This window comes from Pholis gunnellus (assembly GCF_910591455.1).
Source record: "Pholis gunnellus genome assembly, chromosome: 5".
NCBI classification, from domain to species: Eukaryota; Metazoa; Chordata; class Actinopteri; order Perciformes; family Pholidae; genus Pholis; species Pholis gunnellus.
The window spans coordinates 12,349,172-12,373,130 of NC_136531.1; the positions used below are offsets into that span (position 1 = coordinate 12,349,172).

At 41.2% G+C, this 23,959-nt stretch overlaps 1 protein-coding gene across 2 annotated transcripts in view; it reads right to left on the reverse strand.

Moving 5' to 3' along the window:
- Positions 1–4,215: 4,215 nt before the first annotated feature.
- ndst3 (N-deacetylase/N-sulfotransferase (heparan glucosaminyl) 3) overlaps positions 4,216–23,959 on the reverse strand; it is a gene marked incomplete at its 5' end in the record, with an annotated part of 34,362 nt that continues 14,618 nt past the window's right edge. The window contains 10 exons of one of the 2 annotated variants that reach the window (XM_079158880.1): positions 4,216–5,325; positions 6,323–6,433; positions 7,524–7,626; positions 10,537–10,646; positions 11,040–11,210; positions 11,639–11,813; positions 12,338–12,461; positions 13,265–13,361; positions 14,866–15,048; positions 21,410–21,538. In XM_079158880.1, coding sequence (XP_079015006.1) covers positions 5,296–5,325; positions 6,323–6,433; positions 7,524–7,626; positions 10,537–10,646; positions 11,040–11,210; positions 11,639–11,813; positions 12,338–12,461; positions 13,265–13,361; positions 14,866–15,048; positions 21,410–21,538 — 1,233 coding nt within the window. In that variant the 3' untranslated portion in view covers positions 4,216–5,295. Of the gene's footprint in view, positions 5,331–6,322; positions 6,434–7,523; positions 7,627–10,536; positions 10,647–11,039; positions 11,211–11,638; positions 11,814–12,337; positions 12,462–13,264; positions 13,362–14,865; positions 15,049–21,409; positions 21,539–23,959 lie in introns of both variants that reach the window. The other variant, XM_079158881.1, reaches the window with a different exon arrangement.

Consider the following 23,959-nt stretch of genomic DNA (forward strand, 5'->3'; position numbering starts at 1 on the left):
AACATTCACTGTATGTACTTTCTAAGTTGTTGTCATTCCCTCACATCTGAAAGGTGAGTAGCTGGAACAAGAGAGCTCTTTGAGGATTTGATCTGACTGCAAACTGTCAAAGTGAGCACCACTATGTCAGACAATGTGTATGCACACACACACACACACCGAAGCACACACAGTGTCACTGGTTTTTCGCACAGTGGCTACGAGAATAGCAGCCATTTTCTGAGTTGTCTTCATTTGCAAGGCAAACAAGTCATGTTGACTTAACACCCATTTAAGAACTGGGACCTGAAGCTGCATCAAATCTTGGCAACAAACATACAAATATTCTCATTGTAGTGTCTATAAGATCTATACTTTTGCTACTGCTGGCTGCTAATTAAGCTGAATTGTTTAGACGTGCTCAGAAAAACAACACACAACGTTACCAATACTTTATTTCCTTGCATTTATTTTTGCGTCCCTTCCAAGTTTAGTCACATAGTTAAAACGAATAACACCACCTGATATTAACCGAGCACAGTCAAAAACTGTTTGCAACACCTGCGGTTACTGGCATGAACTTAACTTGGCACCAGCATCGCCCTGTTCAAAAACAGCACCTCGTGCTTGGAAGCATATTCGATTTAAACAAAAATCAAATACATGGCTCATACACTCTATACTCTTTATTTCAGTTTGGAAAAGCTGCATAATTGAAATTTGTATCTCCATTATAGCGGCCTTTTCTTTTGTACGATGTATGTTTACTTACAGACCTAACTGAGACAATGACCACTCTCACCTTTGACAGCCCAGTAGGGTGACCAGATCAGTTTAAAAATAAATAGGCATATTTATTTACAACACAACCAAAGTACATACAAAACCATAAGGCAAGACAATACTTCAAATGATGTTGAAAGGAATCTTAAAAATGTATGAAGTTGTCATAGCTCTGAAAGTTGTGGCTAATGTTATTTCTGCCCTGGCTCTGCTTTTAGATCCGCTTTTACTTGATTTCAAAATGATGATTTAATGAGCATGTCATGAGACGTGTTGCTAAAATGGAAATGCAAACGTCATCATACATTACCGCCTGTACATCATTGAGCCTTTCCTTTTCATCCTCATTGAATTTTGATGAAGCACATAGGGAAGTAACAGTTTTTAATTAAAATTGAATTATAAGTCAACCACACGGGATGGTTCCACACACATGAACACAGAGGCAGATAGTTAATTTAAGTAATAATGCTAGAGGGGACAACATTCTGCAGGGGAATGTTTGTGGGTGTTAATGTGCCACCCCATCAGAATTTATCTTGGCTTACTTCTGCTGAGAATTGATTGCCTTAACTCAAAGAACTGCTCTCAGCTGGAGCACAGTTGTCCTTGTTGTCTGAGACCCCCCTCCTGTGGTCATTATCATGCATTAGAAAACATTGACTAATGGTTAATATAAGGAAAATCAAACATCCACAACCTTCCTATATTTCCTGTTTAAAGACACTGTGATGCTTGATGAGTATTTTGACATAATAAAACATAGAAGACAAGCATAGAAGACGTATATTTCAAATTGTAAATGTGTTTTTATTCTTTGGGCTGATATCAAGATTAACAAATTAAACATATAAATGAAATCAAGAAAAAAATAATCATGAATATAGAGATATAAATATAAATCTTAATTAAATGAATGTAAAGATTTATTGAATCTAAGACTTAATGTTCATCATAAAGCTGTCATGGCAGTGTGTATTTAATCTGAATATTGAAACCCTTTTTCTTATGATTTTGCATTGTTCTTGTTGATGTTCGGCGTTTTCGTCTGCTGATTTAGATTTTTGGACCTACGAGCTTCAGTATTATTCAAATCATTCAACGTAGGCAAATCAGTATAAAGTATTATGCACAAACATTCAAATGAGATGAAAAGAGGAACCAGACTACTATTGGCTTATTATGTATTTTTCTTTTCGCTATTCCCACTGAACCTTTAGCCATAGCTCTCTGCACTAATGAGCTATGTCACCAGAGGTGGAGCAGAACAGACGGTCTCATTATTCACGGATAATTTATTTCGACTAATATCTGTTTCCATCCCTGAAACTCTGGCAACATGTGGAAAACCCAGTTGGGAAATATCTGAGGGTAATAATTAAACCTGCATAAGAGATCACACACATCGCATTTGCTGCTAAAAGTACCCTCCTCAGCTAGCTGCTTTCGAAGATGGATTAAGAAGTTCATGGATTTGGGATTTCGATTACTTTTAGACTGATTACATCTAGATGTGCAACCCTTGAGTAATGTACTTCCTTTATCTTTCTGTTATATCTAATATGAATTATTTATAATCAGGTCTACATACCGTAGACCAAATCACAAGTCTATTTTTTTTATCAATAACGATCTGTTTAATTAATGCTGTAAAAACAGAGAAAACATAACATTAAAGCCATTATATCACGTCCAAAAAATTACTTTTTTCATTTATAAAGTATGCAGTTTATAGACGTAATATGTAAAAACTCCTTCCTGCTATGAACTGCCCCTGGGAACTCTGCAGTAGAGATCTAACTCCTGCAATTATTTCAGTCCCCTTCACTCACTCAGTTCTGGGAAGCCATTATGTATATTTCAACTTTCATCCATATCCGCCAAAAGTGGTTCTATGAGTGTAGAATTTGAGAGTTGCTTAAAAAGAGTAAAAGAAATGCTGACATTCACATGCTGTGTGTTTTCCTTCACTCCTGCCTGTCACAGCTCGGCTCAGACCAGATGAGCAGGCTGCTAAGAAAAGTAATTTATTTACAAAAACATATACAAGTAATGCAGTTTATAGGTCTCAGCTAATCAGTGGTGGACTGCATGTATGGGTTTGTGGTAGAAAGAGAACAAAAAACAAACGCTGCATCATGCCGGAGGGACGACAGGATCTCCCCCAGAGAGGCCAAAGCTGCCAAATGAGGGAGATGTATATGGCCTGAGCAGGCAGCGGGCCAAGGTGTGGCTCATGCAGCTGACGATCCTCCATTCAGCACCTGCAACAGACAACCAGGAACAAAGCAGCAACAGGGACACCTAGTGGACGGGAGGAGGAGGGTCGTGACATGCCTTACTGGCGATGGATGTTTTTATTGATTTCTCACACTGTACGGTCGGACCCATCAGACGTGTTTGGACAGTAGTGTGTGACTTCACGGCTAAACGTTGTTTCCTGTTGCTTTGGAAATGTCAAGGCCCTCCATCGCATTCCATAGTTTATTGCAAATGTCTACATTTTATGTACAGAAATAAAAATGAAAAGCTCAACAGCAGATTGAAAAATACAATCTCTCCTGGCAACCCTCACTGCAGGATATCAAAACACGTACCCACACCCTCTAACACTGACTAATATGTGTTTACCATGCTGTGCCTTGGAGGATATAGGGTCACATATTTTCAAGTCTGTCTTAGAACAATAGTCAGGTGCCTATACAGTCGTTGAAACAGGTTTTGCTTGCTTGCTTGCTTGCAACATTCCTCCTGTTCCTCACACTGGCTTTTGAAAGATCACTTGTTAGTGTACTTTCAATGCAAGTGATTTAGAAGCATATATGAAGTTAGTATGAGTCACTATCTCAGCAGTCTGAGATAGTCAAGTCAAGTGGATATCTTCTGGAGATCCAGTCTTTTTAGTTCAAAACCCCCTATTTGTTTTGTCCCTGTTGAGCAAACTGTGAACCTTTCCCTCAACATTACCACAAAATGTTGGTAGATATATTCTAAAGTATTACTCTTTCTGAATGAGCATGTGAATGCATTGTGGTCCAATGCATCACGTCACGTGTGACAAATAACAGTGTGGCTCTCAGAAGATATAGCAAGGAATCTTCAGCTGCTGTAATTTACCAAACGAAGAGGACTGTGAATGTTGTGAATGTCTGCTATTTTGTGTTTGTCCATATTGGCATTCTTTCTTGTTTTATTTTGTATTGTGTAATGGCATTGTCTATACTTTACAGTCTGACATGTGTGCTCTGTGCATTAGTTCCTGGTGACTGTTTCCTCAAAGAGCAAACTGTCTTCTCCATGTCATTTTAAACTTACCTTGAGTCTACTGTCAACCATTCAGGCCAAAGATTAGACTTTCACAAGTGTGTATTCAAGTGTGTCCCGGCACAATATGGTTCATCCGTGTTGCTTCCTCATTAAAAAAATAAATCGTATGCCATCAGTAATATCCATTTCTTTAATTTCGGTTTCCGTGTTTGACATTTAGGGTTTTTTGCATTCAAATAGAAGCTCAACAACGTAGGCCACTGGTTTTAAAAAGGAAAGAAAAAGGAAGTTGAGACTTAAATGAAACACTGACAAAACAAAAACTGCCTGCGTTTACAGTAGCTACTTAAAGAGTGTTGGAATTGAGTGTCATATCCATGAGGCTCATTTTGGTCCGCTTTCTTCACAAACTCATGTGCCCTCAGTCCTTAGCGCTAAAATCATCAGCGCTCATGCTCTGCTAAATGGACACAGCGTTCTTCTGCATGGCTTGTCACAGGAAAATAATGAGCGGGCGACGCATCTCGCTCGACTCATTTCTAGGCCACACTTTCCAATGAAAGCCTCCAGGGACATCTCTAAATGTGAACAAGGCTACCAGATCGACCAGAAACTAGCTTCACTTTAAAAAGTGAACTTAAAAATGAACTCATAAAACAATGAGAACTTATCGTGGGAATCCTTTCACTCAACCTGAGTCGATGCACTTATCCTCCCTGCTTATTCACTCTCATTGTGACAAAAAAACAACAACTAAAAGATAGAAAAACAGAACCACATAGGGTGAGGTTTTTTTTTTGTGTGTCTTGGAAACGCATGAAACAGAACTTAGTGCAAAGTCATCTCTATGGGAACCACGCACAGCTGACCAGCGCTGTTCTGGCATCATAAATTAGAGGTGAAAATTTAACAAAAAGTAATAACTATCAAAGTCACTGCCGCTCTTCGCGAGAGTTCACCACATTTCAGAACATGGTTTGAGCATCAGAGACCTGCCGGTCATGGTTCTCTTCGTCCTTATAATGTGGCTCTTCCTTCTAGTCCCACATTCTGCAGAGCTGGCAGAGTCACCTGGAGCTCTGATTCCTCCGTCCATCCTTTCATCCTTCCAAGAGTTCAAGCTTCAGCCCGCTGCTCCCTCCAGCTGTGTCACAGCTCCTAGGTGAAACAAGGCACCTTGTCCTTGCCTCCACCTCAGGGTTCACTAAAAGGCCACAGATAGATCATCTGCAGGTCAGGTGCTCCTGGTCTTCGACCCCTTGACCTTTAACCCTGGTTCATGGATGCAAAGGTTATCTAACCTTCAGAAAGAGGTAACGAGAGGGAGGGGATAGAGAGGGAAACAGAGAAGAGGGAAAAGGGAAGGAAAAAGTGTTCATTTGATTTTGTTTACCTACTGATTCAAATGCCAACCATGAAAAAGGAAAGAAAACATGCTGCAATTGCTGTGAATGGGCTGAAAAAACCTAAACAGACTTGTCAAGTGGCTCCCTCTAAATTCGCAAACAGTGGCGAGCAGTAGCACAAACAAATCCACAGACAAAAGAAAAACAATGTTGAGCACTAGAAGAAAGAGGGCTCTGCAGAGATCAAGGTGAGACGACTGTCAGCAGCAGCACTTACACCAGGAAGCCTCATTTAAGTGCATGCTTTGAATACCTCGACAGGATTAGGAGGTAATCAGAAGGATGTCTTTTTTTGAAGAAGCCAACTATATTTGTATTCTCTTTGTATTTTGAATCATCCATTGATACCTTTTGCTTTTGTTGCTTGCTTTGTATGATTTAACGAAGGGCTTAAAGGCCCTGAAAACCTATTCAATTAGATTCTTACTATCTTTCTAAATCTTTCTGCCAGAACAGATAGGGTTATTTAACGTGGGGGATTTCTGTGTTGTGTTTTTCTTTCCTTTCTCACTGGTTTGAAGTGAGCCGGGCTCTGTTAAAAGAGATAATGACAAATATATTTCCATGCACCAATCAGAGGTGAGCAAAGTTTGAATCAAAATCTGGCAACGCTTAATAAATAATAACTAGTTTTTTGTTTGCTATCAAACTATATCTCTAATTGTTCTGGTAGTTTACCAGGGCCCAGGGCACTTTGCTGCATGACATCCCCTCTCTCTCCCCTGCCTTCCCTGTGTATCTCTATTGCTATCAAATAAAGCAGAAGCCAAGTTTGCAGGGGCTCCAAGAACAAGTTTTGCAGTCTGCCGACGTAAGTCCATTTTGAGATGTTGACTTGCATTTATAAGCTGATGAGATAAGTGTCACAGAGTTTAATGCACGCTGACCTTCTGCAGCTCCTCTCTTAGCCAGGAGGGGAGGGGCTGTCCGAGGCGATGCAGCAGCTTTGACAGCTCCACGTTGTGTTCCCTGTAGTACCTGGAGAGGTATGCATGTGCCTGAAGAGGGAAGAGTGGGAAAAAGATGGAAGAAGAGGAAGGGTGAGTGCAAAATAGGTAAGAGGATGAGCACACATGGGAGGTGGGGGAGTGAGGGAGATCAAGTGAGGAAATAAAACATATAGGGAAAGAGTAAAGATGGTGAGTCAGTATTCGATAAGTGGCAGAGGCAGAAGACAGAAAGTATAGTAAAACATATGGAAATAAGCAGTGAATGGGGGAGAGACATGAGCAAGGAGGAAAAAAAGGGATTATAGAAGGAGACAGGAAAGGTGAATGGAAAAATGGTTGGAGGGAGGCATATTTAGAGGAGAAAATAAAAAGACAGCATGAGAGTATGGGGCAAACAAGAAATTGAGAGAGATTAATGATGTGCCAGCATCTTTAGATTAGTTTATTTCTCCTCAATAGGACTTTAGGGCCACTAAGTGCCATGTGGTCTGAAAAGAGAGGTTAGAGAGAGGAAGAAAATAATAAGAAGGATGTATGAGATCCATTATCCCTCTCCCTCCTGTGTGCATCCTTCATTTCCCCCTCTGTGTCTGTCCTCCCTGGTGTTCCCTCCATTTCACTCCTACTCATCTGTCCTCTCCTTCTGTTCCCTTGGTGAAAACTCAAATGCAGTTTAATTACAGGTGATACTGAGAGGCAGCCATTAGCCATGTGTGAGCACATGAGGGAAGACAAATTGTGTCTAAGTGTGTTTGTCTTCATGTGAGAGCAAATGTGTGATTCATTGTTGGCAGGTCTGGTCTCTCCTCTGTGGCCAGGACAAAGATTTATGAATTGGATTTTCTCCTACCACCGTTTCTCCTTCTACCCCCCCCCCCCCCCCCCCCCCCCACGGGTGCTATGTCACTATTGAGTCCCCGTAATTAGGTTGTAACTTTCTGGCTGGATCTGATTGGCTGACAGTTTCCACCCCACCACTGAGTCCTGTGGGAAATGTTGCCACAGTGGTGGAGGGGACTGTGTATCACTGTCAGTCAGGCTGCTGCTTTTTCTTTTTCTCTTTCTCTAACATTTCATTCAATGCATATCATTTTTTCAGTGAACAGAAATCTATTGTATTTGCAATGTGTATGTTTACCTCTGACTCCATAGGAGGGTACTTTCTCCCTTTGCTCTTTCCCAAACATTTTGTCTTTCCTCCCTCAAGGAGCTGGCACCAAAAGCCCTTCTGAGGGTCAAACCTGGGAGAAAAGAAACAGAGAGAGACGGATGGAAGAGAAAAAGAAGAGACATCTTAATACAAATTTAAATAATTATTTGACCTAAGTTATGGTAAATGGACTTGTACAGTGCCTTTCTAGTCTTCCAACCACTCAAAGCACTTTAACACTACATGTCAATCACCCATTCACACCCATTCATACAGAAACAGCCTACGCTGAGCAATTTGTGGTACGTGAACGAGCGGAGCCGGGGATCGAACATTCGATCCTCTGATTGGAGGACGCAGACAGTATGCCATCCTTGTTTTATCCAACGTGTTTTAGATATAGATAGTTGGCTTTATTAATCCCCTGAGGTAAATTAAAACACCATAGCAACAAGACAAAAAATACAAGGCAATAAAAAAAAAACACAGGTTCACATAAACCAACGATGGAAACACAACAAAAGGACAAAGACACACAGAGTTGCTATCACAGGCTGACACTAGCACAGCGACACCCTGCCTTATCTTCGATAAGTCTCTATCCAATAAAGTATTTTGTTAATAGGAGATGTATAATCAAGACTCACTCTAGACAAAAAACACAGCGGAAGATTATCTGACTGCCATAGTTTACAGGTACATGACCAGATCAATTCAGTAATTAAAAGAGCAGACATCAGAAAACATGGCTCCCAAAGAGAGATAATAACAAGGGGATAAGAAAGATAACATTTAATCACATGGAGATGTACTTGCTCTGTATGTGCCCTAAGATGGTACTTCAGTTCATTACTAAATGTAAAAAAATACATAAATGTCAGAGAGAAATATTTCAATACAGCTGATGTCTCTATAACGTTCCTATATTGGCTCGATGAGACTCCCTTGTGAAGCCAATTTGCCTCTCATATTAGCATTGTGCAAACACTGTTGCACCCCAGCAGCAGGTTATGTGACAACCTATCAAACGAGGAAATGGTAGGTGACTTTCAAAGCAAAGAACCCTAGTATATACATGCCTGTTGTCCTGTGTATATGCATGAATACATAGGCATGTATATATAGTTATGTATGCACATATACTGTATAAGCATATTTGAGTGTATATTTGCATGTGAGGTATGTATGCCTGCACAAGGACTGTTTATTTGTATGCATGTTTATCTACTACATACTGTTGATTTCTTATAAAATGTCGTAGTAGTACAATGTACGTCTAAAGAAGATATATAAAGATATACATTACTGTCAACTGCTATTTGGCAGTCAGTGTAAAGGCTAATGTTGATGTGACTGAAAGATGCAAATATTGTTCTTTATCTGCACGCATCAGTGAGTGAATAAAAGAGGAAAAAAGAGTTAAGTGGTTCTCCTTCAGTTTTCCTCTGACAGAACAGGAGGAAGGAAGAGAAAGAGGGATTAAATAAATAGACTCCAGTGTTGAGGATCTGTCAGACCGCTGCCATGTCAAAAGAATGAGAAGTTGAAAAGAAAGATTAGGCTTTTGTGTAACTCTGTCTTCACCCAAAAATCACACACACACACACACACAGCTGCTTTATTATTCTGTCAAAATGCATCTCTTCACACATTATTTGTATGCATGTGGGCTTGTGATTCAAGACAGAGGCACTCTCTGTCCTAATCTGAGCTACATATTCTAGATGTCCCTGTCTGGAGATTTGAGGGCTTGCAAGCAGATGCATTCTGATGAGTGGTGCTCAAGATAAATGAACCAGCTACCACTCCTACCAAACTTGAAGGTCACTTGAAACATCTCTATTGGAGAATGAGTTGAGAGCATCAAGAGGCCAAAGCAAATTTGGTGGATATGCATATATTCTAGGCCACATCATATTTCGCTTTACAATAAAAAAAAAAAACGTAGTTTCTCCCTTTTCGCCTGCCTTTTTGTATCTGTTGTGAAATAATGCAATGTATATATTTAGTTCATGCTGTAGAAGTTGCGTTACTTATTTACTTTGGTTACTGGTGTATTTGCAGTTTTAGTTCTTTCGGATTGACAGTGTGCAGTGCACTAACCTTTTGGTTTTATTTATTCAGAGAGATGTAATACAGACAGGCAGGCAGTGTAAGTGAGACAGTCAACGCTCTGTTGGGATTTGATCCCTGGCCAGCGGCTCAGGGGGCTGAGACTTCACCACTCAACTGTCGTTTGGCAAGAACAAGCATCAATTTTTTATTGCTGCTTGTGTATATGTGTATATGTAATAAAAAAGATATTTATGGACTTCAAAATTGTACAAGCAATGTAATCAAATGTTAATATTCCTAATATGTTCGGAAGTAATGCCTAGAATATGAGATGGCATGAGTCGGGAGATGTAAGTGTCTGTCATTGATGACCGGCAATTAGAATAAATAAGGCTTTCCGAATCATTACACGTTACATAAAATTACTCCTTTTTACAACCGTAACCTTAATTTGCAATTATAGCGAAGAACGTCTGCCATGTCCTCTATACTTAAAGGTGTATACAAAATTCCTCGATGTTTATTTTCTCTTTTTTGTCTCATCATCTCTTTTTCGTCTTGTATCTACAGTGTATCCTCTGTGCTCTCTCTGTTGGGACCACCTACTACTACAGACAATTTGCCCCTTGACAATAGTCCAAACCTAAATTTGAGTAAAGGGATAAATGTAACAGCTCAAAGCAAGCTGTGAATTGACCATATGCTATTGGCTGATCTTTGATGCCAGGTGATGTCACTGCCTGTTGATGAGTGCCTGTAGATGACCAGTTTAGTGTCCCACTGTTCACCAATAGATGTCAGGCTTCACACAGGTTTGGGTTTGGAGTCTTTTTACGGCTTGAATCTGTACTAAAATTTCTATCGCGGTGCATGCCAGGAGAAAGGCTCCTTACCCAGGAACGCCAGGGATGGAGGAGACGTAAGCAAGAAAGCAAGAGAGACTTACGTAAGGGCCTGGGAGTAGTTGAGGTGAGGAGTGACTCCCAGGAACTTCTGCACTTCATCCATCACTGCCGCAGGGTCAGTTCTCAGCTGATGGCCATCTATGATCATCACCTACACACAGATACATTCATACTGTAACACTGGGTACTATTAACTAACTTGTTTGTGAAAAGCATGGGAGCAGCTTCTTTAGTACAATTTGATCCACTTTTATCATAGCTACAAATGCAGGAAAACAGAACTCTGAAAGCAGCTGTAACGTAATTCTTTACTCTTTTTCGTGAAGTTGTTCAACTAATTTCTTCAGGCAATGAACAAAGTGTTACTGTATGTAGTTCCCATCACAGAAAAAATCGGTAAATGTCATATCTGAAATATTTCATTCCCTTTCTTCCAAATGTGTGAACAACAAATAATATTTCACAGAACCAATGCAAGGCTTTTACATTACATACTGTGTTATTTATGCATGAGTTTGGTATTAGAGCGCAACGGAGTGCGTACCTGGTTAGCAGGGTAGTGAGTAAGCCACCTTTCTAGGTGTGAGGAGTAGAGACCGGGGATGAGACAGCGGCTCTGCAGGGAGCGGAGCTCGGCCGGTGCTCCCGCTCTCGCACTGATGACATCATAGAAGGTGAACCGCAGGGCTGCGTGGTCCTCGTGAGCTCTTTGATGCTGCGAAGGGTAACAGATACAGCCACATAAAGAACCACTCTAAATGTACAATGGATCTCACTCCTTGTCTTAAACGTCAAGTAATAAATTTACAACTTTGCACGAGAGACTATTTTTATGGTCGACAATGACATTTGAGCTGGCACGTTGTTGACATTCATGTCTCATTAATCAAACGGACTTGAGCGGAAGATTTCAGGATCTTGTGACATTTCCCACACTGAGACGTATGGAAAAATCAGGCTCATTAGCTCCATAGTCAGAGTGAGGAATCCCACTCCAAATTCAATCTTGGACACAGAAATTCAATTAAAATCAACACAGAGACGAAGCACGTCATATGATGAAGCAGGCCGCTGAATAGAGTTAAAAAAGAATACATGTGCAGTCACTGGGATCTAATATATTCTGTGTGTTTGTGTATGTACCTGATACCAGCTGTAGGCCCGATCAGAAGGGTTGATGAGCAGGGTGATGATCTTGGCCTTGGGCAGCAGGGCAGCAGCTCGACGCGGGGACTCCTCTGAGGGGAAGTAGTTCGCACTCTTCTCAAACAGGAAGTCCGTGCTAACATTAGAGGGCACGGGGAAAAACTCCATGTACCTGCAAATACCATGCAAATGCACAGACACACACTCAGGCTACCAGCTCTTACACAAGCAGCACAGCATTTCTGCAAACTCAGTCACCCGTAGTGTAGTGTGCTAAATCTTTACAAAGTCAGATACAGTCTCAAAGTTACAGCATTAATATGTGCTTAGACAGGGAGCCTAAAATAAACTTGACAATATAATTTTAACAGTGTTTAATGACACATTTTCAGAGATAAGTCTTTTCTGGATGACTTCGGATACTGCACCAGCTGTGTATCTGTCAGCTAAGTAACCCATTTATGGGTCAATTTGGGCATCCATATGTCTGCTGGCTTATGTTTGCCGGCTTAAAAGACCATTTTGAAGATGCTTTTAAATTGCTTGGAACTGCTTAATGTATCATCGAAGTCTGCAAGACACATTGACATCTACAACAACCTTGCAAAATGGAAAAGGGTTGTTTATAATATTTCTTTTCACCTTAAGTTTTGACTAATAAAAAGGCCCAGAGAGTGTGTGTGTTTGTGTTCTTACCAGTCAATTCCTTTGTGGTAGTTATTGGTGTTGAAGAACTGGACCTCCTCATACGTCTTTGGACTGGGGAAGTTACTGGAGATGGAGGGATGCATGAGTAGGAAGAGATAAAGTGCTGTCGTTCCTGGAAGAAAGGGCATAATTCATAACCGGCTCGTTAATGCAGCTCTGCAGAGAGCAGTCTGTGTGTGTGTGTGTATGTGTGTGTCCGTCAGTACGTGCGAGAGCTGTCATCCACTGATCCATACTGGATGATTTTACCCTCCGCAAGATTTATATCTTGCTGAGAATACACTATGTGTGCAATGACCACATGCCTCCCTATCAAATGATTCAAAAACCATTTGACACCAATCAGAACCTGGGGCTTTGGTCGTGCCCTCTGTTTCACCCTCAGCAGCTCCCTTTTCACCCCGGTCCCCTAAAACTTACTCCCACGCATCCTGCTACATCCCCCCTCACCTTGTTTTTCCATTTGCTCTAACATCTCTGTCATGTGAGGCATACCCTGCAATAAAATGAGAATTTATTGTACTGTGGTTGTTGTCGGACTGCTAATGTTGCCATATTGACCCCATTAGTAAATTATCACCTGGTTAATCAGCAGCATTACGGGACCTCCTCACCTCTCACATCAAACACCAGCAATTACAATTCCTGTGATCACACGAAGCCAGTGTATACAGATGTTTAATAATCTCATCTTTTTCTCTCTTTGAGAGAGATATTCAGAAAAGGAGAGGGTGGAAGATGAGTGGAAGAGAGGAGGCAAGAGCCTCCTCCTTTGTCTCGCGCTGACAAGACCAAAGCTGCGAGGGGGATTGAATGAATGGGCTCTGATGTTGAGGATCTATAGACACCTGGACACACTGAAGGAGTCTCTCTGTTGTATGTGCATGTCTGAGTTTGTGTTTGTGTGTAGCTTACCTGTTTTCTGTGGGCCTATGACCATAAACTTGGGTAACCTGTCACAGGTTTTCTCTTTAGACCAGATGTCTTTATGTCGTTTGTCATCGCATGGGTTCTACAAAAGGCATAGACAAACAATTAGTGATTCAAGTAATGATGAACACATAACACATATAAAAACAAACCCATATAGCCCATATACCTTCAGTACATACAGGATGTACTAACTCAAATGACTGAATGAGGTTTTTGTTGGTGTGTCATGCATACAACTATTCCCAGCGAGCATGGACTTACAAGACACCAAGACAGAGAGAATAATGCATCGTATCATTTTTCAAACTATACTATAAAAGCTACTTGAACAACTTTACAATCATATGCTCAGACTTGCATTGCCTACAACAAAATTCCCATCATAAAGAGAAAATCCATTTTTAAAGCTGATTGGTATGACAATGGATGGAACCTTTTTATCTTGTTGCCATCAAATATTAAATTCCTGTTTTAAGAAATAAGTATGACACAATCTATAAACTAATTCCCATTCCTTTACCTCGATTTATACAAAGCAGTATGTAATTTTCCTTACCTTCTCTAAAAGTTGGTGATGTCAATTTGTTGGATACAAAACGGTTTGTCTGGTTTTAAAAAATAATTTGGGGCACTTTAACTCATGCTCTGTACAGGATGTAGAGGTCACTTTAAGGGGACAGTCCTTTTCCTTTTATCTATCCTGCCCTATTACTCATAAAGTCAAATTAATTATTTTTAAATGTATCAGCAATCTACCCTATAGTGTTTTTCTTCACAAAAGATATACATTTGAAGTGGAACCTTGCATGTCGTGTTCTTCAGAAGCTGAAACCATTGACCATTTATTTTTGAAATGTTCATACACAACTTTGTTTTGGTCTGATATTCATACGTGGCTGTTGTTAAAAACGGTTCCGTCATTTGCTTACAATTATTATTTGTTCTATTTCATGGACAACTTGGATGCATCATTTCTGATTCCGGTAACCTTGTTAATATTTTAGGCAAATGTCATATTCATACTTGGAATGGCAGTACTCCCTCTTTAACTGTGATCATGTATCATTTTGTCAACTACTTTAAACTGCTGAAACATGGCAAAATTAATAGAAAGGCAAAACAATTGTACATACATATTGCTATTTTATTGTCTCTTACCTTGCTCTTGCTTGCAGATTGTTTCCTTTTTTTTGTTGTTTCTCATTTTGTAAAATAATATAGATCTTTTGTATATTGGTACCTCTATGGTTTGTTGTTTGTGTCAGACTCTGTTGGACAATCATTTCCACCATTGTTGATTACATTATATCCATCATCTTTGTATATTAATTCCCTTTTTTTCATATTTCCCTTGTGCTAAGAAAAATCCTAAATTGCTTTTTTGTCTAATAAATAAGGGTAAATACCAGTTAAATAGTTAAGAAATAATCTTTCCATCTTTTCCAGGCTTTTGAGACAAAGTTAGCATACTGGAAAATGAACTCTCATTAAATCCATTAAATCCACATAATAAGAATATTTTTACACAGGAATGCAGAAACACACAAGCCCATACATGTGGGCAAATATCCATGCAAACACACCTGCCAGAGTGGGTTCCTTTGTTCGGGAAAAAGCTGGAAGTACTTGTGTGCAAGCTGCAGGGGTGGGAGTGTGTGGAGTTTCATGTTTGTCCACGAGCGAAGGAAGGAGGCCAGGTGGACGAATGTGTAAAGGCCCAGTCGATCATTGCCATAGTTAGACAAGTGGGTCATGAATATACTGATCTAAGATGGGGAAACAGAGACAGAGTAGAGGGGTAGAGAGGAAAAGGGAGAACAGTGGAGAGAAGGAAACACATACTTATTGTATTGTGTAAAATTGCGATAGAGTCAAAATCTCATTTCCCAAGTTCCCGCGTTTGGGAAGAACTGAGGCGGCGCAGTAAATCGAATCAATGTTGTTGTGACTGCAGTGGGAAGCAAACAGATTATTTCTCAGTGTGTGATAGTTTTAAAGTCACTAACAGAGCAGCTGCCCACTGGGTATCAATATTTGCCATCACTTTGGAAAGAGACACACTCGCTTTTGTTATGTAAGATTATACATACACTTTCAGCGAAATACAGTTTCAAGTATAAAGAGGAAAACAGATAAACTGAAGCCGATGCATTCACCGCTCCTGATACATAAAGCTGAAGAGGCAGCAGAATACTCCTCAGCCACTGGGTGATGGGAGAGATGCAGCTACACGCGGGAAAGTGTTTTCGAGTGTGTCGGTGTGTGTTCATGACGGCTAATGTGTGTGATGGAGAAGGAGTCACTCATAGGGACTGAAGGAGCGATAGTGTGTTGGTTCAGGCTATCTCTCCACGCCTCACTGCTTTTATAGGCTGATCAAAGAGACAAGCTAAGATAGCTGCTACAGACAAATGCATGCAGACACACACACACACACACACACACACACACTTCTTTTGTGATTGGAGGGAGCTTGGGAACGTGAAGTGTCTGGATGAAACGGTAACATCAGCCATTAAGATATGAATTATTTGGTGGGTGTGAGCATGTGCGTGTCTGTCAGTGTGTGCATGAATGATTGTGGGATATTTGGGAGAATGTCTCTGAATGTGAACAGACATATATAGAAAGACACACATAAACATAGAGAGTGAATTTCCAGGTGACAGAGGACTGTCGGTCCTCCTCTTTAATGCTGAAGGTTGCCGCAGATACAAAGCGACACAGTGTCGGGGTTTGATGGATCAGCGTCCGGCCGACCCGGGAAGCTGTTCAGAATACTGATCGCCCCCGAATACTGATGTGTGTGTGCGCGCGTGTGTGTGAGAGATACTGTGGGAGGGAGAAAAAGGAACCAGATGTGTGTGGCTAGTTGTGTGTGTCTCTGTGACAAAGAATGCAACACAGAGAGAAAGGAGCAAGGGTATGCATGTCAGAGTCATTTCTCGTGTGTGTGTGTCAGCATAATTGTTCATGCATTTGTGTGTTTGTGTATTCCAGCACAAGTGTGTGCAGCTGCCACTGCCTTCTTTTCTTGTGCTCACTTTAAGCAAACCAGCAGTGCACCATCCAGCCGTGCCTGCTTCATATCAATCTGGTTGATGTAAGGGCAACAATGTGGAACCACTGTCAAGGCATCACCAACATGCACTCGACTCGGAACAACAGAAACACGCGGCAGCAATAAATGTTTGCTTACTCCTCCTCTCCAACGATTCGTAATGTCAAAAAACGAAGAACCTCTCTCTTCCAAGCGTGCATAGAGAAATTGGGAGTACTGCTCTTTGAAACGTGTAATATTAAATTTGACAGCATCTCACCGGAAACATCTATTCACATTTAGGATTGAGACAGGATATTTCCCACGGCACACTGCGGTGGTTTGGGTGGGGGTGAATATTGTAAAATGAAAAGGTTTTAGACTGATACGCATGATGAACGCAGACACATCTGACCTGAGTAAATAAACTATGAAATAAACCATTAACCATTTCAAAGTGTCCCACCTCTTCTTGTGTTGTTTTGTGCTTTTTTGAAAGCAGGCAAAGTGATCAAAAAGTGATTTATGTTCCTTTCAAACTACTCAATAGCCTATGAAATCTGGCCTAGTACGTGTGTGTGTGTGTGTGTGTGTGTGTGTGTGTGTGTGTGTGTGTGCGGTTTATGTGCGGGTGTGTGCGCATGAAAGACAGAGAGAGAGAGAGAGAGAGAGACAGATTGAGAGAGAGAGAGAGAATCTGGGTGTTATTGAACAAGGAAACATTCATTATGAAGCTTAAGCACTGACTGCCAAATTAAACAATGGGGGAGAGAGAAGATGATTTGTGTTTGTAATTGGAGAACTGCAGGAAAAGAGAAAGCAAAGTACAGAGTGTGTGTGTGTGTGTGTGTGTGTGTGTGTGTGAGGGGGGGGGGGGGGGGGTTTGGGGGGGGGTAACCTTGGCAGGTGAGTCTGAATAAAAAAAAAGAAAAAAGCCACTTGAGAGAGTGTTATTCTCCCGCCAGAGTGCAAGCCCCAATCCCTTTTGGTCGAAGAACTCACTGTGGGTAAGAATTCAATTAACTGAACCATATGAACCTTTTCTCTGCATCTGGTGCCACGTCTCATTTCCTGAATATTGGATTGCTTTGAGTCCCTAATGTGCCTTTAATAAAGAATACAGCGCTAATAATTTAACACCAGAATTGGGCTCAAATCATACTTGGAACTGGACTGGGAGGGAAGTGTAAAAATGAGAGAAATAAACCCAACCCTGCAGCTTCCCTCTTTCAAGCTGTTCCCCTTGTCTTTTGTCCTTATTGCTCCTATGCAGCTTAATTTACTTCCTCTTCTCTCCTGCTTTTACTGTCTTGTTCTCACTCTCTCGTTTTATGCAAAAAAGTCACTTTGTGTATTTTTTTTCCTCTACTCTCTCCGATCTCATGCTGACCTAGATGCTCTGATGAAGCATGTCAGTCCAACATGGAGTGATGTTCTTCAAAATCCTTGTGCACACATGAACCCACAGCCACACAAACAGTCTCACACACACACACGCACACACATATGCCATGTCTTGGAAGATTAAGAGAACGACAGCCATGTATTTGAGTTTGTGACATGCTCCAATCCAGTGTAACATGATTGCATTTTTGAGGAAATTACGTGTTTTAAATGAGGTTGGATTTATTTCCACTCTATCCTTTTTTTTTTTTATCTATCGCTCTATCCCTCTATCTATCCATCCATCCTTTCATGCATGCCTACAACTCTCACTCTCTTTCTGCTCTGCCTTCTCTGCTGCCTTCTCTCTCCTTCAATGTGTAGCTGAGGTAGCCTGTTTCCCATTACGTAGCACTTAGTTCCATAGACATGTTCCCCCTGATTGAATTGCTACTAAAAAGAAGCCTACACCCCCCCCCCCCCTCCCTCTCGGTTTCCCCATTCACCGTCATCGTCCTCTCTCCCCTTCCTGCTCTTGCAGTGTCTCTTCCTCATCAGTGGATAATTGAAATCTGAACGGCAACACACCAAATGATTTCGATTCAATTTATTCTGCCTGCTCCAGTCAACATCTTCTGCCCCTTTCCATTCTGCCAACTTCCACTGCTTTACTCTCACTTTGTAATTTCTACTTTTGGATTGTAGTGTATCGTGTGTATGTATGCATGCGTGTGTGTGTGTGTGTGTTTTATGTGTTGACGAGCTGCCAAAGCCTTCAGTAGCAATCAGCAGGATTCTGGATTAAGGGAAGAAAGGAGTGGAAATGAGACAAAAAGATTCACATGTGTGAAAGTCCTCCTGAATAAGTTGTTTAAATAGAGACAGAAAGAGTTGTAGGAGAGGTGAGAGGCGTGCGGGTGAGTACTGGGTAAAACAGAAGGCTAGGAGGAAGGGAGATTGTGCTGATATGGCTAATAAGCTTAGTGGCAGAGCTAAGCGTTAAATGTCAGCCCTGATATATGTCTACAGCTCTGCTTATGTCAGCTATACACTCATTTGTCCAAAAATACACATGCACACAGACGCAGATATTTGGATGCTGACACACAAACATATGCATGGGTGTGTGTTTGTGTGTGTGTGTGTGTGTGCCTGTATGTGCATCACTTCCTCCCTGTATGTGTCTGGATTCTCAAGTGACACAAGATGCCGTGACCTGAAAATTAAATCTCAGTCTGTCTGCCACCTTCTCACCCTTCTCTCCCTGCCCCCCCCCCCCCCCTCCATCTCTTCTTGTCCTCCCTCTCTCCTCTCTTCTCTCTTACCCCTCTCTCACCATCTCTCCGGCCATTTATCGGGGAATGGCTTGTGCCCTATTGGCTGTTTGCAGAGTCTAGGTCGTCCAATCGATTGTCGAGCTTATGTGAGACGGGGAGCTCAATGATCGCTGATGGAACCCGGAATGATGCAAAAGTATCCTAACGCACATGGACACATGCACAAGCACGCGCACACACATACAGTTAATGCACATGTACACGCACACATTCAATATGTTGGCTGTTGTCAGTGAACTGCCACCACAGGCCAAATGTGATTTAAATTCGCTGAATGGGAAGTGACAATGTTACCAATGTGCAGATCATCAAACAATAGGAAACCCCCGGGGACTAAAGCAGTAAGCTCCCGAACACTATTGATTGTACACACAAAGTGCACGCACTAATGAAAGCATATGCGTCTGCAAATGGAAACATAGGGAGAAACAAAAACAAATCAGTCTTCATGTATGTGGGAGCATGTGTGCATGTGTGGGTGGACGTACGTCATGGCAGAATAGTTCTCCTCATTAAGAGACACAACAAGAGGAGAGTTTCATCTCTTATTACACTGATTAAAAAAGACGGTAGTGAAAGAGAAGGACAAAAGATTGTGGAAACAGAGGAACAAATGTAATTAGCCTGTGTGTTTCTGTCTTTCAGTAAGAATGTCAAACCCTGTGTGTGTGTGTGTGTGTGTGTGTGTGTGTGTGTGTGTGTGTGTGAGTGTGCAGAGGCATCCCTCTTGGTTTGTGAGCTCATGTTGAGATGACATCACCGGTGATGTGAGCAAAAAGCATTGTTAGGTCCTTTGTTCTTCGAGCAGCAACACAATTACAGTATGTGAGTAAGGAGTCACCGTTTGTATCATAATTACTGCAATGTGTTGGACTTCCTGAATAACCGTTCAATATAATGTATAACATGTCTCTCTCCATAGAGTTTCAATTTCTTTTCCTATAGCAATTTCTCTTTACGAGGCAATCCAGGAAGTATTTCATTCTGTTATCTTCAATCCAAAGCTATACTACTGGTCTTCCTCAACAACACACAGTTTGTTTACTTGTGCTGCTCAGTCTAACTGCTGCAGAGTTTTAAAGGTCACATAGTTATTAGTGCATTCTAACAATTCATGCATTGTTTAAATTGGTCATGAAAAGACTTTTATAGGCACAGGAGACTAATCATTGGCTGCACTTTCCCTTATTATGTTCATACAAATCCCTGGAATAGAAAAAGGTGAATTATGCTACCTCTAGCTTTTTACCCGACGCAAACCATCTAGTTCTTTGTCTTATGGACCCTTCTGCAGGAAATGTAAAGCACTTCCCTTTATTCGTACCAAAGGCCTTTCTTTCCTAAAAAGTGCTACCTGATACAGAGAAGTTTGGAGCAGCAAAATAAAGCAATTATGAGAGTTTTTGTTTTAATGTATACAACCTGATAACAAGCTTATACTGTATATTTGGCATGTATCATTTTAAGACAATGAAAACTGAGGACGGAACAGGGATGCACTGACATGCAGAGACACAGAGGACAGACAGCACGAAAGACAATACACATCCACATGAATAAAACACTAAGGATTGGCAGACACAAAGAAGAAGAAGAAGAAGAAGAAGAAGAAGAAAGAATTAGATTGGGTTGTTGTGCGTAGCTGTGATGTTCGCGGAGTTCTGACAGCTCCTCTAGTTCAGCAATCCCCCACCTGACACTTCAATACAGCCTGCTGGTCTCTCTCTGTGTATGTTTGAGCATGTGCATGGTATGAGTCAAAGGAAGTTGTTTGGAGATAATTCCTGGGAATTTCTATGCCTACAGTTAACTGTGTGCATGCATGTGCTTGCAAGTACGTGTGCAAACATCTTGGATACCACCAAAACCTAATTCTTTTACTTAATTCAAAACAAAATCGAGTTGAGCTGACATACACAGCAGGGGTAAGTAAGAGGGGTAGGATGTGTGTGTGTGTGTGTGTGTGTGTGTGTGTGTGTGTGTGTGTGTGTGTGTGTGTGTGTGTGTGTGTGTGTGTGTCTGTGTGACAGCAACTCCCCCTGTGGTGTGACCTAATTTAAAGTGGGGAGATGAACACAGCTCAACAGTAAGAAGCAGCCCCTGACAGGAAAAGAGAGAGAGAGAGAGAGAGAGAGAGAGAGAGAGAGAGACACACACACACACACACACACACACGGCAAAAATGAAAAAGAAAGAGCCAGACAGAGAAAGTTACCTTTACAGAGTGAGCGGAAAACCCAGCTGGGCCTCTTTAAGGTGCAAAAATCAAAACAGAAAGTAACAGGCCTCGCTGCTTCTCACGCTGTATATCCGTTTGCATGTGCAAGAGTGTGTGTGTTTAAATGTGTGTATGGTTTTGTGACTCACTGGGTTGAGAAGCACAGTGAGAAACAGCTCTCCTCCACGGACGCTTTTGTCCAGTTCTTTAGGTCCACCAGGGTATTCCTTATAGTAGATGGTGTGAGTAAACAAGCCACACGTCTGGCGGGGCAGCACCTACGCATACACATAAAAAGGAGGAGTTTTGAATAGCTTTCATTTCTATAGTTTAGACAGGAAGTGCAAATGAACAAATAGTTTATGAGAACAGTCAACCAAGAAAAGTATGATCAGTATAAGTAATTTATACGACAAAAAGTAATAAAGCAAGGAAACGCAGTCTGTCTGTGTGTCTTTTTCATATTGCGAGAACCGTTCATTCTCTCTACTTTACTCTTGGCGGGTTTTCTTGATGTGCAGTGTTGAATTTAGAGCAAACCTGACATGTGACACAATCAATATTAAGAAACAGCGTTTTGTGCAGCAGTTGGGGACGGGCATCAGGGCTCTGTGGACTGAGTCGAGCATGTCGTCCACAGCAGGCCATTATACAGGCGGAGATTTTGCTGTGTTATGCTAGTAGCGGCTGTTGTAGCCTTGAGCCTTAACTCCACACACACACACACACAAACACACACACACACACATTTTCATTTTCAAGCTTGTAGTAGAAGAGCTCACATTTATCAGGTTTGACTTAGGTCCCCCTGGAGCCACAAATGGCTTTCTACTATTTTTTTCACATATGCAGTCTCCAAGATCTGTAAACACACTTTAATGTTCCCCTTTAAGTGGCAAATGAAACTACTGTGATACAATGATTTGAGATTAAACAGCCAGCTCTGTTTGAGGTGTTTGAGAGTTCTCACTCACCTATTTCAAGGCATAAGTACAAACAAATAGGTACCAACATGACTTAAAATAACACAAATAATTCAGCTAGCAGCATAAAATATGACAGATGCAAGGGTGAAATGTACAACTATAGAGCCAAGGTTGTCCACACGAGAAATATGAGAGCAGACAGCAGAGCATGTCAGGGATATTCTGATGTGTTGTGTCATCCAACATATGGTAATGCTACCTGTTAAGAAGCACTGGTGCTAATTCCACAGATGGTTCAAGTCACAACACAACTCTTGCAGTGTGAGAGACACCTTTTTCACAGCTGGCATTTTGACTTGTGATAAAATTAAAAAGCACAGGTGTAATTAATAACATAAAAGATAGCTCTGCTCCATTTAGGGGTTTGAGTTCCAGGACTCTGGTATCGTGCATGCTGGTTCACAGTTACAGCTTACTGGGATACTTAAATAAAATATACTTCAATAAAATAGAACCATCATTAAATGTTACAAGCTCCACCTGTGCCTTTCCTGTAATGACAAGTCAACATGTGTGCTGTGAAAAAAGATCTATGAGAGTCAAATTAGGGTTGTCCAAGGACACACCATTTACTGCTGAGTCCCAAAGAGTGGTCCAGCTGAGATTACTTCCCTACAGTAGTAGAGACCCTTCATTTTCATGCAGGTGTATGAAATGCACGGGTGAAGTTAAGTCTTCCCGGGGCACCGTTCCTCACCCACACCTGTTTGGTATTTTGGTGACTCGTTGTTGTGGAAGGAGAAGATAATGGATTGCTTTTAATCCCACCTCGAGCAGGTGCCCCGTGCATCCTTGATCGCGAAACCCAGCCACCGCCGTGTGTGAGTTACATGCCTTGATTGATGAAAGCAGCGTCCCACATGTCAACTTCTCAGATTCTCACTTGTAAATCTAACAATGTTGTGGTTGGACAAGGTTTTAAGAGTGACAACAACAATTGATTTCACAGCAATGACATGTTGAAATTACAGGTTTTTGGCTTCATATTTTAATATCTGAATCATCAAGTCTTTACAGCTTACCCCAACTGTAATACTACATTTGTCAAAGACGAGACAAAGTATGAGTAAAAAAGTATTTTGGCTGATTTAAATATATATATTTAAATTAATCTATGCTACAATAAAGCAAAATAATGTTCCCAACACAAGCATAAAAGAGTGCGGGATCAAGTGTTTAACAGCGGATGAATTAATCTCCTTTTCATTAGGTCATTAAATGACTAAAAAAGAAGAGAAGAGAAGAAGAAGGTCTTTATTGTGAACTCCTTGTGGAGCACTTCTCTGTGTGAAATAGAGAGTAAAGGCTGGAAGCGCTGATATTGGTTTATCTATAAAACACTGCAGTCGTTCACACTTACACACACACACACACACACGAAAGAGACAGAGAGAGAGAGTGAGAGAGAGAGAGAGAGAGAGAGAGAGAGAAGCCACCAGAGCCACATACACTCAGCACTATTTCACCAAACCAATTATCCACAGAGCTATAGCTCAAACTGATATAGTATATTTTAAAAAGAAATACGTACACACACACACACACACACACACGCAGACACACACACACACACGCAGACACATACACAGCACAATCCCATATTTCAGTCTGATTTGTTCGGATACTGTGGGTCCACTGGGTGGCTCTCAATCTGCTGACAGAGACACACAAACACCAATTTTACAGCTTTAAGACAACTTCCTGTCCTCCTCG